Source organism: Trachemys scripta, chromosome 3 (genome assembly GCF_013100865.1).
Source record: "Trachemys scripta elegans isolate TJP31775 chromosome 3, CAS_Tse_1.0, whole genome shotgun sequence".
Taxonomy (NCBI): domain Eukaryota; kingdom Metazoa; phylum Chordata; order Testudines; family Emydidae; genus Trachemys; species Trachemys scripta.
The window spans coordinates 4017941-4030921 of record NC_048300.1 but is presented as its reverse complement, the minus strand read 5'-3'; the positions used below and the strand labels follow the sequence as shown (position 1 = coordinate 4030921).

Sequence of the window (12981 nt, the reverse complement as noted above, 5' to 3'; positions counted from 1 at the left end):
TACACAGGCCAGGCCTAGTGTTCATGCAACCACAGCCCTATCCGCTCCTGAGCCTGCACCCCAACCTGCTTCCAGCCCCCCAGCCACGGCCCACCCTGAGCAGCTCCCTCCTCCCTCAGGCCCAGGGCCAGGGCCGGCTCCAGGGTTTTTGCCGCCCCAAGGGCCGGGGGCAGGGAGGAAGCCGCGATCGCTATCGGCTCCACCGCGCCGCTTTCTTCTTCGGCGGCAGGTCCTTCCCTCCGAGAGGGACAGGGACCCTCCGCCGCATTGCCTCCGAAGAGCCCGACATGCCGCCCCTTCCCCTTGGCCGCCCCAAGCACCTGCTTGCTCAGCTGGTGCCCGGAGCTGGCCCTGCCCAGGCCCTACCCTCCATATCTCCTCCGCCCACACTGCACGGGCGAGGCACAGTGAGGTGCCCAGAGCAGCTGGCACGCGGCATGGAGATGCGATCAGCCTAGAGCTGACAGTCAGGACCCCGACTGCGCATTCCCTGCATCACCCGTGCACCCCGCAGGGACCAAAGCACCCAGAGACATCAGCACTGGGCTCCTGCTCGGTTCTCCCTGAATTCCCTGCTGTCGGGAAGTGACCTGGGGCGGTACACGGAGCGTCAGATCCTGCGGGGGCTGGGTGCTCTGCATCCAGGCTAGCAAGGTGCATGTTACCTGTAAAGAAAAAGTCAGTTCCAGGTCAGTCTCCATCAGGCCCCCGGGTGGAAGGACGTATTCATTGGATCGCAGGACTCGCTTTGAACCCTGCAACGAGATCAGGAGAGGCATGGAGGGACAGGCGGCAAGCACAGAGCCACTCAGTCGATACTCTAAACGCAGGTGTAACACCAGGGGTTCTCCACCTCCAGAGAATCATGAAGGGTGGAGACAGACGATAGGGCCCATGCAGTCGCCTCCTCGGGGACCGGAGCTCTTTCCCTGCAGAACACAGAGAAGGGCTTCTCCACCACTTCTCTTGGAAGACTGTTCTAGCCTACTAGGAAATCTCCCCGACTCCTAGCTTCTGCCTAACCAATCCCTCTCCTCTCCTGGCTATCAGAGCCGCCCCCGCCCCCTACCAGTCAGCACTTAGCAAAGGCACACGACAGAGGCTTCTTCCAGCTCTTCTGAGCCCCCACCCCCCAGGCATCCCCCTCCCACTGATTATCAATTTGGTGGCGTTTCCTGATCAAAGCCTAGACACGACTGTCTGGCTCCTCGCCTCTCCTGAGCACAGACACAGCTGGAAGGGAGGGCCCAGGAGACAGGACAGCGCATGGGACATGAGGCGACATCAATGCAGTCCTGGGAGTCATTTCTCAGTCAGGACAATGGCTTGACCCAGTGCTCTCCAGCTATCTGCAAGGGACGGTCCCCACAGAGCATGGATCATCTTGCAGCCCACCAGGAAAAGCTCGAGACTGTACTGTCTGGGAACCCCAGCCCCCACGCACACACCGAGATGGACACTTCCTCCTGACAGAGACAGATCCTCTTCATCTGACGTCCGAGACTAGCTCACCTGTGGCCGTTGCCTCCCCCGCCCCCTGAACCACCAAACTGCTCACGTAACAGGTCAGGGACGTTGCCATCAGAATCACCTGAGCGGAGTCCAGGAAAAGGAATCAGAAATGCCCTGAAGGGAGGATTCACTGAGATAACCCAGAGCAACAAAGGCCAACGAATGCAGCAACGTGGGCCCCTGCAGAGCGCCAGCTCCCCAGACACACACATCGACACACCATGACCTTGGGAGCCACCATCCCATCCGAACGCCTTCGCTGCCCTGACCTGACCGGAGGGGACCAGAAAGAGAACCAGAGAAGAGAACCTTTGCCAGGCTTGCCTAAATCCTGCAACTCTGCGGTGACCCTGAGACTGGAGAGGCAGCTAACGCAGTCGCTCTGACAACCTGCCATAGGCAGACATCTACCAGGGCTCAAAGGAGCTAAGACGGACACCGTGTGCTGGAATTCCCCAGCGGGCCAGCAGGTGAGAAAGGCCAGAAGACAGACAATGCTTTTGTTATTCCGTGCTATGTCTTTGCGCCTGTTTTCTTTTGCCTTAAAGCAAACAACATCCACAGTGGCAAAAATGAACGTCTCCTGGAACTTTTCCTTTCTCCCCCAAAGGGTAGCGAGCTCCAGCTTTAGGTTTATTTAAAGAGACTGTCCTGCAGGAAAGTTTTCCTATAAATACTCCAGACAACCAGAGGGAAAGGGAATCATGGGCATTGTGACAATGAAGTTCTTACGTAACTTCATGTTTCAAATACTTTGACTGTGTTTTTCTTGTGTGTATTTAATACAAGGTTTTAAAGGATGGTTGTTACAATGGTAAGTGCCAGCGAAAACATAACCCAAACCTGCACCGAAGTGTTTAGTGTTGTAATACAGTAAACAAGGGTTTTAGTAACACCTTAATCTTGTTGAGCATGCACAATTCCCTGCATGCCCATCATCAGTACAATGCACCCAGCTCTGGTTCCAGACCCGGGTCCTCTAGAAGGTTTGCACGCTGAACAGACAAAGTTCCAAGGAGTGGAACGAGGACTGGTTCGTTTTCATCCTCACCCAAGGTGGGGTCACTGGAGCTCTGAGATGCCAAAGCTGTGACAGGTTCTTTACCAGTGCAACTGACCAGCACCTTTCGCCAGGCTACAGCCGAGCCTCTGGAGGGCTAGTGGGGGACGTACCACCCCAAAGCATCTTTGGAGGCTGAGGGGGCTTTATTGCAAAAGGCAAGGGAGGACTTCCCTGCCTCTCTGCGGTAACAGTCCCAGCCAGTGACACACTTAGACCTCCAAGCTTTGCAGTGGCTGAAGCTCCACATCCGTGTGCTATTTGTCTGGCCTGCAAGACTCTCTCTGATTACATCCAAACCCATCCAAGCTTTGACAGACAGCCCCAGGGATGTATTGCCAAGGCGGGATTTTTCTAGCCAGCTGCGTCAGGGAGTTTTCCTGCTCCGGGAGCACAGCATCCACCCTGGATTGCTCCAGTGACTCATCTGCCGGGGAAAGACGGCATCTTGGCAGATGCTTTGAGCAAATTTACAATCAACTTTCTTGGAGAAAATGACAAGTCTGGCCTGTAAGGGTAATGGTGCTGACATCATATCCAGTGCTTGCTCATCTGTAAGGGACCCGACTTCATACTGCAGCCCATTCTGATTAACAAACTAGCACCAGAGAGAATCCATGTAGCACCAGTTAGAAACTGGCCAACTCCCAGACCTCAACGTGGTCATTGTTAATAGGGAATTATCAACTGGGGGGAGGAGGGGAGAGGTCTCACAGGGATCAGTTCTCAGCCCAACACTATCAACGATTTGGAAAAAAATATTAAATCTTTGGTGATGAAGTTTGCACAGGACACAAGGTTGGTGGGGCGGGGGGAGGTCACTGCCCTGTATCGCTGAGTGAGCGGTTCAATGCAGCCAAATGCAAGGTCTTCCCTCTAGGAACCCCGAGTGTCAGTCACAGTTATAGGGTGCTGGACTATACCCTGGAAAGCAACAACTGGAAAGGACTTGGGATGAAGGGTGGAAACCAGCTGAACACGTGCTCCCAGTGCAATGCTGTGGCTAAGAGCTAACATGATCCTTGGATGTACAAGTAGGGAGGGGATATTTCCTCTGTCTACAGCACTGGGGAGACTCTTATTAGACACTGTCCAGCCGTGGTGTCCACACTTCAAACCATCGGTTACACATTGGAGAGCACGCAGAGAAAAGGCACAAGAAAAATTCTGCCTTACCGTGAGAGACTGAAGCAGCTCCATCTATTTCGCTCAAAGAGAAGGTTAAGAGACTTGATCCCCAGGCTAGATTATTCATAGATTCCGAGGCCATTGTGATCATCTTATCTGGCCTCCTGGACAGCACAGGCCACAGCAGGTCACCCAGTAATTTTTGCATCAAGCCCATGTCTTCTGGTTGTGCTACGACATGTCTTGTAGGAAGATCTCCTGTTTCGATTTTAGGATTCCCAAGTGATGGAGAATCCCCCATCCCTAGGTAAATTGTTCCAATCGTTAATTATCCTCACTTAAAAATCTGCACCTTATTTCTAGTTTGAATATCTTTAGCTTCAGCTTCCTCCTACCATTCAATCTTGTTAGGCCTTTGCATCACACTCTGCGTTCATGTTGAGATGGTTCCACCATGACCCGTAAGCCTTTTTTCACTGCTTTCCCAAGTACAGCTCCCCATCCTGTGGGTGGGACCGGCTTTGTTGATTCTGAAGGCTTTTTGAAAGTCAGTCAGGGTGAAGCCCAGATGCGGTCAGTAACCCTGGTCAGGGCTTGGCCATTTTGACCTCAGCCATCCTTGATCTGATACCAGAGCTGCAAATCTTGCTACCCACGGGCTTTGTACCAGCGCCCAGCACCGTAATATCTGGGCACAGCTCAGTGACCACAAAAGGCTCTTCTCCTCTCTACGCCCTCTATTTCAACCAGTGCCCAACAGCTGGTGACCCTTGCTGGCTCCCGGAGGAGAATATGTCAGCGCATGTAGCTGGCAGGGTCTGAGCCACCCTGGGGTATTCTGCACACAAGGAGTTTGTGCCGATTCCTTTCTCTGGCTGCCATGCCATTGCAGAGAAGTCTCTCTGATTTACAACCATTAGCTGCATTAGCAGATCCTCCCCAGCTCTCCCCAATTCAAAGAGGTTCTCTTCAGCCTAGCAGGAAGCGCAAAGAGGACAGAAGCAGCAAAACCCAGCTGAATCTATTAAACTTTACAGAATGAATGTGAGTCTGGTCCCACAGATCAAATACTACACAGATCCCCTTCTGATAAAAATTCCCCGGCCAGCAAGATTAACTGCACCCTGCTTCACTTCTGCTGTGAAAGCAAGTGGATTAGCGCAGCTGAAGGGACTCCACGCTTGGCATTAGCAGCTCTAATACACGCCTGTCCAAACTCTTATCCCCTTTGCTGGTAATACTCTTTTAATTAGTTTTAAAATCATATTAATCCATGGAGTGTATTGAAGAACCTTTCTGCAAAGCAGATCGCTTGCATTGTGAGCTGGAAGTGACATTCAAACACCCAGGAGCGCCCCCGTTCCACGCCTCTTGCCCAACAGTGTCTAGGAGAGGCAGAAGAGCCCTGTGGCGTCCACCCAGCCTCCAGCTAGGGCAGCAGAAACCTCTCCGCGTTCCTGAGCTGCTGGGTAGTGAGTGCTCCCCGATTAGGGCCTTGAGCCAAAGCTCACTGCAGTCAATGGAAAAACTCCCACTAACTTCAGTGGGCTCAGGATCAGGCCCACAGTCACTACGGCCTGGTAGGCTCACAAACTTGCCCTGGTTTAACTACAGGGCTGTTTTGACAGTAGTTTAGTTAAACCGGTGCAAAGCCCAGTACAGAGGTTCTGACGCCAGTAACCGCTTAGCATACGTTGATTCCTTACCAACTACAGTTTAAACTAGCCTGAAGTAAGCCACTCTAAAACTGAAATCGGCGTGTCTACACGGGGGCTTGCACCACTTCAACCAAGTCCACTTTTCAACCAATTTCAGTTAAACCCAGGCAGCTTGTTCCTTAGTGCAGCAGCAGGGCGCAGGAGATGCTGCCACTGGAATCGCCACACAGGTCTTGCACACTCACCGCTCTATTGGTGGGTACAGAAACGCAGACAGAAAGAGTGGGGATGCAGTTCTAGCGGCAGAAAGGTGCCATCGCTCTTCCCGTAGGGGAGGGGATGGGCCACATCGCTGTACACACCTTTACACTACTACACCTGCATACGCCCTAGGGGGCTGTACTGTTTGAATTAAATCAGTGAGAAATCACACCCCGGCCCATGTGAAAACGTGTGTCAAGCAGGCTGAGATGCTGCCCTGCGTAGTCTGCACACAGACTTGTCCTGGCTTAGCGGAGGCCTTGTCTACACGGCAACTGGAACTGCAATAACTCAATGGGTTTCACCTCACACCTTTCGTTACTTCGGTGCCACTCCATGGCTACGTCCACACGGTGATTCCCCAGCCCTGGCCGAGCTCGTGCAAATGTAAACAGAAGTCCAGCAGCAGTGGAGGCCTGGCTCAGCCGTGCGGCGTACACACCCAGTGGGCGTGTGCTTGTGCTGCGACCTGTGCCACAATGGCTACCCAGCGATTTCTACTCGCACTAGTCTGAGCGCTAGTGCAAGTCTGTGTACACGAGATGGGGAATCACAGCCCTAGCTCGTCATATAGACATAGCCTGTGTGCGCAACACAGAGGCCTTATCTACAGGAGAGCGGGGCAATGGTTTAACTTAACAGCTATCTCATGGCCACACTGGGGCTTGCTCTCATGCCAGCATTAGAGTGATATATGGAGATAAACCTATCTCATAGAACTGGAAGGGACCCCGAAAGGTCATTGAGTCCAGCCCCCTGCCTTCACTAGCAGGACCAAGTATTGATTTTGCCCCAGATGCTTAAGTGGCCCCCTAGATCCCTAAGTGGCCCCCTTTGGTTTAAACTGACTCCTGATCTGATTTAAGATGAACCAAACCAAGCTTGGTTTAAACTGAAATAAGAATGTCCACACAGCCTTTTGCACTGGTGGACAAGGCCTTGTTTGGGAATGGATGTGGCTAACATCAGTTTGCGGAAGGGACCGGTGCGTAGACTAGACTGTCTGGCCTAGTGTTCATCACAGCGCAGCTAGGATCTGCACGGCAGGGACTACAGTTGCTAGGCAGGAGTCGGAGGAATCACAAGAGCCAGGTTTAGTAAGAGTTGGGGTCACAGTCAGGCAGGGGTCAGAGACCGGAGGTAGGGTGACCAGACGTCCCAATAAAATCGGGACCATCCCGATATTTAGGTGTTTGTCCCGCGTCCCGACCAATCTTTGTCCTGATATTTCGCTCCGCCAGCAGCAATCGGCTTTTTTTTTTTGCTCCGCTGGAGGACCCCCGCAATGTGTCCCGATATTTTCTTCCTCTCATCTGGTCACCCTAACCAGAGGTCAGAGGTAGAACCAGGCTGTAATCAGGGTCAGGCCAGAGTCGGAGGTCAGAGGTAGAACCAGGCCAGAGGCAGGGTTGGGGTCAGGCCGGGGTCAGAGACCAGAGGTCAGAGATAGAACCAGGCTGGAATCAGGGTCAGGCTGGGGTCAGAGACCGGAGGTCAGAGGTAGAACCAGGCCAGAGGCAGGGTTGGGGTCAGGCCGGGGTTAGAGACCAGAGGTCAGAGGTAGAACCAGGCTGGAATCAGGGTCAGGCCGGGGTCAGAGACCGGAGGTCAGAGGTAGAACTAGGCTGGAATCAGGGTCAGGCCGGGGTCAGAGACCAGAGGTAGAACCAGGCCAGAGGCAGGGTTGGGGTCAGAGACCAGAGATCAGGCGACAAGCGAAGGCTGAAGTCGCAGGAGGCCACAAGCCTGTATGGTTGCCTGAGCAACCCCTGGGGTTAAACAGGGCACTTGGCCAAGCAGAAGACTGCAGGGTACTGTCGCTCTGGCTCCCTCGGGCAGTACTTTCTGTGGCACCGACTCACCACTGTGCTCCCTGGCTGTGTGGCTGCATGGCCTCTTGGTGGCACTGTGGGAACGTCTGCAGCCCCAGGATCTAGAGCACAGAGCCGTCCAGCCGTCCGGTACCCCACGGCTGCCGAATGGGCGCTGGCTGCTTTCCTCCCGCACGTAGGCGTGCGCAGCCCATTTCATAGGGTGTGCACCCAGGGAGCCCCGCCCCCGCCCTAGTCCCGCCCCCATCCACTCCCTCCTACTTCCCCCCTCAGAACCCCCAACTCCCCCTGCTCCTTGTCCCCTCCTGGGACCCCTGCCCCTAACTGCCCCCCNCCCCCCCCCCCCGGAACTCCTGACTCATCCAACCCCCCCCAGCTCCTTGTCCCCTGACCACCCCCTCCAGAGACCCTCCCCACTGACTGCCCCCCCAGGACCCTCCTTGCTCCCTGTCCCCTGACTGCCCTGACCTCTATCCACCTCCCGCCCCCTGAGAGACCCCTGGACTCCCATGCCCCATCCAATTCCCCCCTGCTCCCTGGCTGCCCCCTCCAGAGACCCCCCACCCCTAACTACCACCACCCCTTGGGATCCCACCCCCTATCCAACCCACCCTGTCCCCTGACTGCCCCCACCCCTTATCCAACCCCTCTGGCCCCGGACCCCTTACCATGAGATGAGGCTCCTAGCTTCTCTGCGGAGCCAAGCACTGCCCCGCGGGAGCGAGCAGCCCCGGCCCCAGAGCACTGCGTGCGGCGGCATGACTCCAGGGGAGGGGGGAGCATGTCTGCCGCACCGCGGAGCCAAACGCTGCCCCACAGGAGTGCGCAGCCCTGGCCCCCGGAGCGCTGTGCGTGCGGCAGCATGGCTCCAGGGGAGGGGGGAGCATGTCTGACTCCCTGCGGAGCCCCGGCCCCCAGAGCGCTGCTCATGCGACGCCATGACTCCAGGGGAGGGGGTGGGGGGAAGGTGGAGGAGGGACCGGCGGCTTGCTGTGCTCAGCCGGGCGCTCCGGCCCGGGAGCGCAGACCCTGCGGCTTGCCGCGCCGGGGACTGGAGCCATTTGCCCACCCGTGCATTAGGGTGTGCCTGGGCACACCCGGTGCACCCCGTGCGCACGCCTATGCTCCCGCAGTACATGTCTCTGTGCCGACCTGCACCCCAATCATTCGGGGGGGATTCAGTCACACGTTTTGTTTTTGCAGTGAAAGTCTGAATGTAGACCAGCCCCCAGGTGCTGCTGAAGGCCCCCATTCAGGCCAGCTCTGGGCCAGGCCCCGTCAGCTCTCATGCTGTACATGGAAGGGTGTCTGCGCCCTCCCTTCTCCCAGGTGGTTAGTCACAGGGTGAATGGGTGCCAAGGCAGTAACTCCAACCCCCGTCCGGCTTTCTGGGCCCCTGCAGCGGTCCTGGTTTTCCAGGCCACACGGGGATGGGGTTGCACGTGCACAGACAGAAAAACCCTTCAACTCCCAACCCCCTTTCCAGCTCCCTGGCTTGGTCAGCGCAGCAGACAAGCAGAAGCCCAACGCTTCCCTTTGCAGATCACCCTTCGAGGCTGTAAACATGTCACTGATCAGCCTATTCCTCATTCCCTTCCATGGAGGGCCTCCAGGCAGCTCCTCAGCACAGAGGCGAACAGACCATACCTGGACTAGCAGAGACCCCAGGGCCAGGGTCCGGCACAAGAGAGAGGACTCAAGAGAAGGCTCTGAACACGCTTCCCAGAGATCCAGTGAGGTAGGCCAGCAGCACTGGATTGACTTGGCAGCACAGAGCCAATACCTAAAGGGCCTTCCCCAAGAACTCCCCAGAGCTCTGCTCTAGCCACCGCACAATCCTCCCTCCCCAAGCAGCAGCAGAGGTTCTGGTTTCTAGGGCTTCTGGGACGGGTGACATCAGCTCAGATGGACCCAGAAGGGACAGATGGATTGGAGAGGCCCGTACAGAAACCAGCAACGCTCGCAGCCAGACAGAGAGGAAATAAGAAGCAGCAACAGACAAAAAACTGAGGAGAAAAGGCAAAGCTCCCCAGAGATGCCTCCCCCTTGCGGGAGTGAGAGGGGAGGCAGAGAGCCCAGCAAAGGGCAGGAGAACCCTGGTCCTGAATGGGCCCCATGGAAGCAGAAGTAGGGAGGGGACACTTGGGAAGGAGGCAGCACAGGTTGTACTTTTCAAGGCAACTGTTAGATGCATCCAGCTAAGCAGCCTGCCAACACCTAGCCGGAGCCAATCCAAAGCACTTGTCGAGGGCGTGTAATTACCACCTCTGGTGCCGGACGGACAGCGCAGGAGACCTTGGTCGTCCAGGGAACAGATACAACATGGACGGCAGCAGGGCAGCCTCCCCTCGTACCCTCCCCATGCCACTCACCCCGACTCACCTCCAGAGCGAGCCAGTCGCTCCTTAGCCTCTCAGCGTCCACACTAGCCCGGTGGCCATCGGGGCCACTTGCAATGGAGCCCTTCCCACTGCACAGAGACCCCCAGCTCACATCCCACAGGTCTCCAACCACCCATCAGCTTTTGGTCACTCCTGACAGGTTAGAACTGACCCAGTTAACGTGCAGCCCACAGCTGGAATGGGCCCTTTTGCCGATAAGGTCATTTAAATAAAAGGGGATTCAACAGCCTGTCCTGAGCATCCGATGAGTGAGGATGCAACGCCACAGCTGGATGGGGTCTGTCTGGGAGCGCGGGTTGTGCTGGCCTGTGCAGGGAGAGGCGTGGGCAGCGAGCCAGCCATCGGAGGGCCACGCTCTGGGCATGCTCCAGAGGCTGCAACAGGGAGAGAATTATTTGCTGGTTCCATCGCCTCGCCTCCTTACACCCAGAGACGGTGGCGCATTCCTCTCCCTCCCAGGGAGGGCCGGTGTTTGCAGCTCTCTCCCGGGATGGCTCAGTGGCAGCTTTTTAAGGATGACTCTGGCTGCGCTCTCTGCCCAGAGTTCTTACCACGCTCGCTCCCTTTGTATTATCATTTCATTCCCCTGACAACTCCTCATTAAGTGTCATCTGCAAATTCAGCTAATGAGCTGTTTTCCCCCTTCCCTGGCATCCAGTTAATTCTGTAATGCCAGGGAGCATTTTGTGCTGGATGCAGCAGCGTGTTAGCGATGCAGGTGGTAAATAAGGCAGCGGCTGGCCCCAGCCCCAGCGCAGCTTCCTCCATCCAGGGTGGGTTGGGGCGGCATCACCCAAGGCACTGATTTTTCTCTGTGTTCTCCCAAAGGCCATGGGAATTTCTTTCCTCGATCCCCTTTCAGACTGGTGGTTAGAACAATCTCTGCCTATTTACTGGCCCTGTTAGTCAGAGAAATGTGTCGCACTGGGAGGCCCACAGCTCCTGGCGGGATTACCCAGTGATGATCGCAATTCCTCGGGAGCTCTGGCTGCATGGGCCATGTCTCCAGCGCAGTGCAGTGCAGGTGCCGGTTTACGCTTGGGAGCGCAGGCAGTGGAAGGAGCTGGTGAATGCAGTGACGCGCTCTCAGAGGGGGAACATCGGCGGGCACGAAGCAGTGTCTGCTCTCGACTGCACCGCAAGAGGGGTCGTCTTATTGCGCCCCCGGAACCTAAGCACTGTCCGTCATTGCAGCTGTGCCCTCCGTGCCATCGGTCTCGGAGCCTTTTCCAGCCGGGGCCCCTGTCCCATTGCTCACGGGTCCAGGGCAGCGTGTGGCAGGGACTGTGGTCAGGCATGTCACAGGCTTCTATTGGGGGACCTTGGCTTTGCAGGGCCACGGGGAGCAATCCTGGGGCAGTTCCGTTTTGGGCTCTGTCACTCTATCGATTTATTTAGTTCTTCTGCCTAAGCAGGCAAGGGGAGGGCCAGGTACTGACTGCGACTGGGTGCCACGCAGAAGGGAGGTGGCAGAACCCAGATGAAATTCAATCCTAGAGAGCCTGAGAGGTGACTGGCCAGCCCACATCTGAATGCAGACCTTGCATCTCTTCACTGGCATCTTGCATCTGCTACCCAACATTCCTTTTCCCAGCTTCAAAGCACTGTTGGAGTCAGCTGCCAAGACCAATTAATACCCACTAATGCTACTTGCCCTTCTAGGATTGCTGAGTGTCATTCATAACGCCCAATGCCATTAGCTCTCCGACCCAATCACTGCAACTCTCACATGGCTTCACTGGCAACAGCGCAATCCCCTGCTGACTTGAACGGGGTTGTAGTAGGGTAAGGTGCCTCCCGAAATGCAGTAAGCTCGCCAGGGGGCCCCAGCACAAACCATGCTGACCTAGGAAGGTGGCCTCTCTTAGCATGCTGTACTTTTCTTCTTCTCCCTTGGCAGGAGCTTAGGCAGAAAGGCTGTGACAGCTACGGAGGCAGCCGTGGTGGTGACCCAAGGAATGGAAGAGACAAAGGTGGCCAGATGTGGAAGCTGCAGGATGCACATTATCCAGGAGCAGGTATCCAAAAAGAGCTTTGTTTGTATAGAGCTGAGGGAAGAGAAGATCTGAGGTCTGGAGACGCAGGATGGAACTAAGTTGAGTTTCAAAGGGGATTTGAGCAGAGGATGAAGGGAAGGCGAGAGGGGGCTGAAGGGAAAAGTCAAGACTCGCAGATGCAGGCTGGAGAACTCTGAGGGGAGACTGCTGGGTGAGGAAAGTGGCCAGTGGAAGCATGTGACTATGAGAACCAGGCAGAGGAAAAGACTAGCTAGTGAAGGAGAAGGAGGGGTCAGGAACGGGTTTGCTGACTCGGAAAATGAAGATGGGGCACAGCAGGCAGAGAGTGAAGGCAGGAGGGCAAAGAGAAGAGCGGCTAGTCCTACAAGTTGAGGGGAAGCGTCAATGAAGACCGCCAGAATTCAGAGCCCCAGGAGAATACAGGATGACTTGCAGAAGAGTGCAAGGGAGAACACAAGACAAAAGGATGTGCCACCAGAAAGAACAGGAAGAGGAAGGCTGAAGACCTGCACCAACACCAGGAAGTGGCAGGTCTGAGAGGAACGGACAGGCCTGGCACCAGAGCAGATCCAGAGAACGGAAGGGTGCGCTGTCTGCTGGGAGCTAAGGGACAGGATGTGGACCTGAGGCTGAAGAGGATCTAATGGGAACAGGAAAGAATCCACTGATTGTGCTTCACATAGGAAAATGACACCGCTAGAGTCTCGCTGGAATGCATCAAGGGAGACTCTGCCGGGCTGGAAAGATGCTTAAGGAAATGGAGGCTCAGGTGATCTTCAGTGGGTCTCTGCCTGTCCCTTGAGGAGGGCAAAGGCGAGATGAGATTGTGATGATCAGCAGATGGCTCAGGCAGTGGTGTATAAGAAAGGCTTAGGAATGTTTGACCCCTGGGATGCGTTCATGGACTGAGGACTGTTTCCATGGGAGGGACTCCACCTGAGCAGGGAGGGAAATAGATTTCTGCGATGGAGGCTGGCACAACTGATTAAAAGAGCTTTCAACCAGGAAATCAGAGGCGGCGGTTGGGAGATGCTCAGATAGTCTCCACACCTGATTCGAATGCTGAGTGGGAGGAAAATCAAGTAAAAAAGAGGATACAGCAGTGGAGAA

The 12981-nt window shown here is 55.7% G+C and overlaps 1 protein-coding gene across 2 annotated transcripts in view; it reads right to left on the bottom strand.

Annotated features, from left to right (window-relative positions):
* The window catches only part of LOC117874146 (phosphofurin acidic cluster sorting protein 2-like), a 104868-nt gene that overhangs the window by 22771 nt on the left and 69116 nt on the right, over positions 1-12981 (bottom strand). For both annotated transcript variants that reach the window (XM_034763984.1, XM_034763983.1), the window contains exon 3: positions 666-755. In XM_034763984.1, the coding sequence (XP_034619875.1) occupies positions 666-701 (36 nt within the window). In that variant the 5' untranslated portion in view covers positions 702-755. The remainder of the gene's footprint in view (positions 1-665; positions 756-12981) is intronic.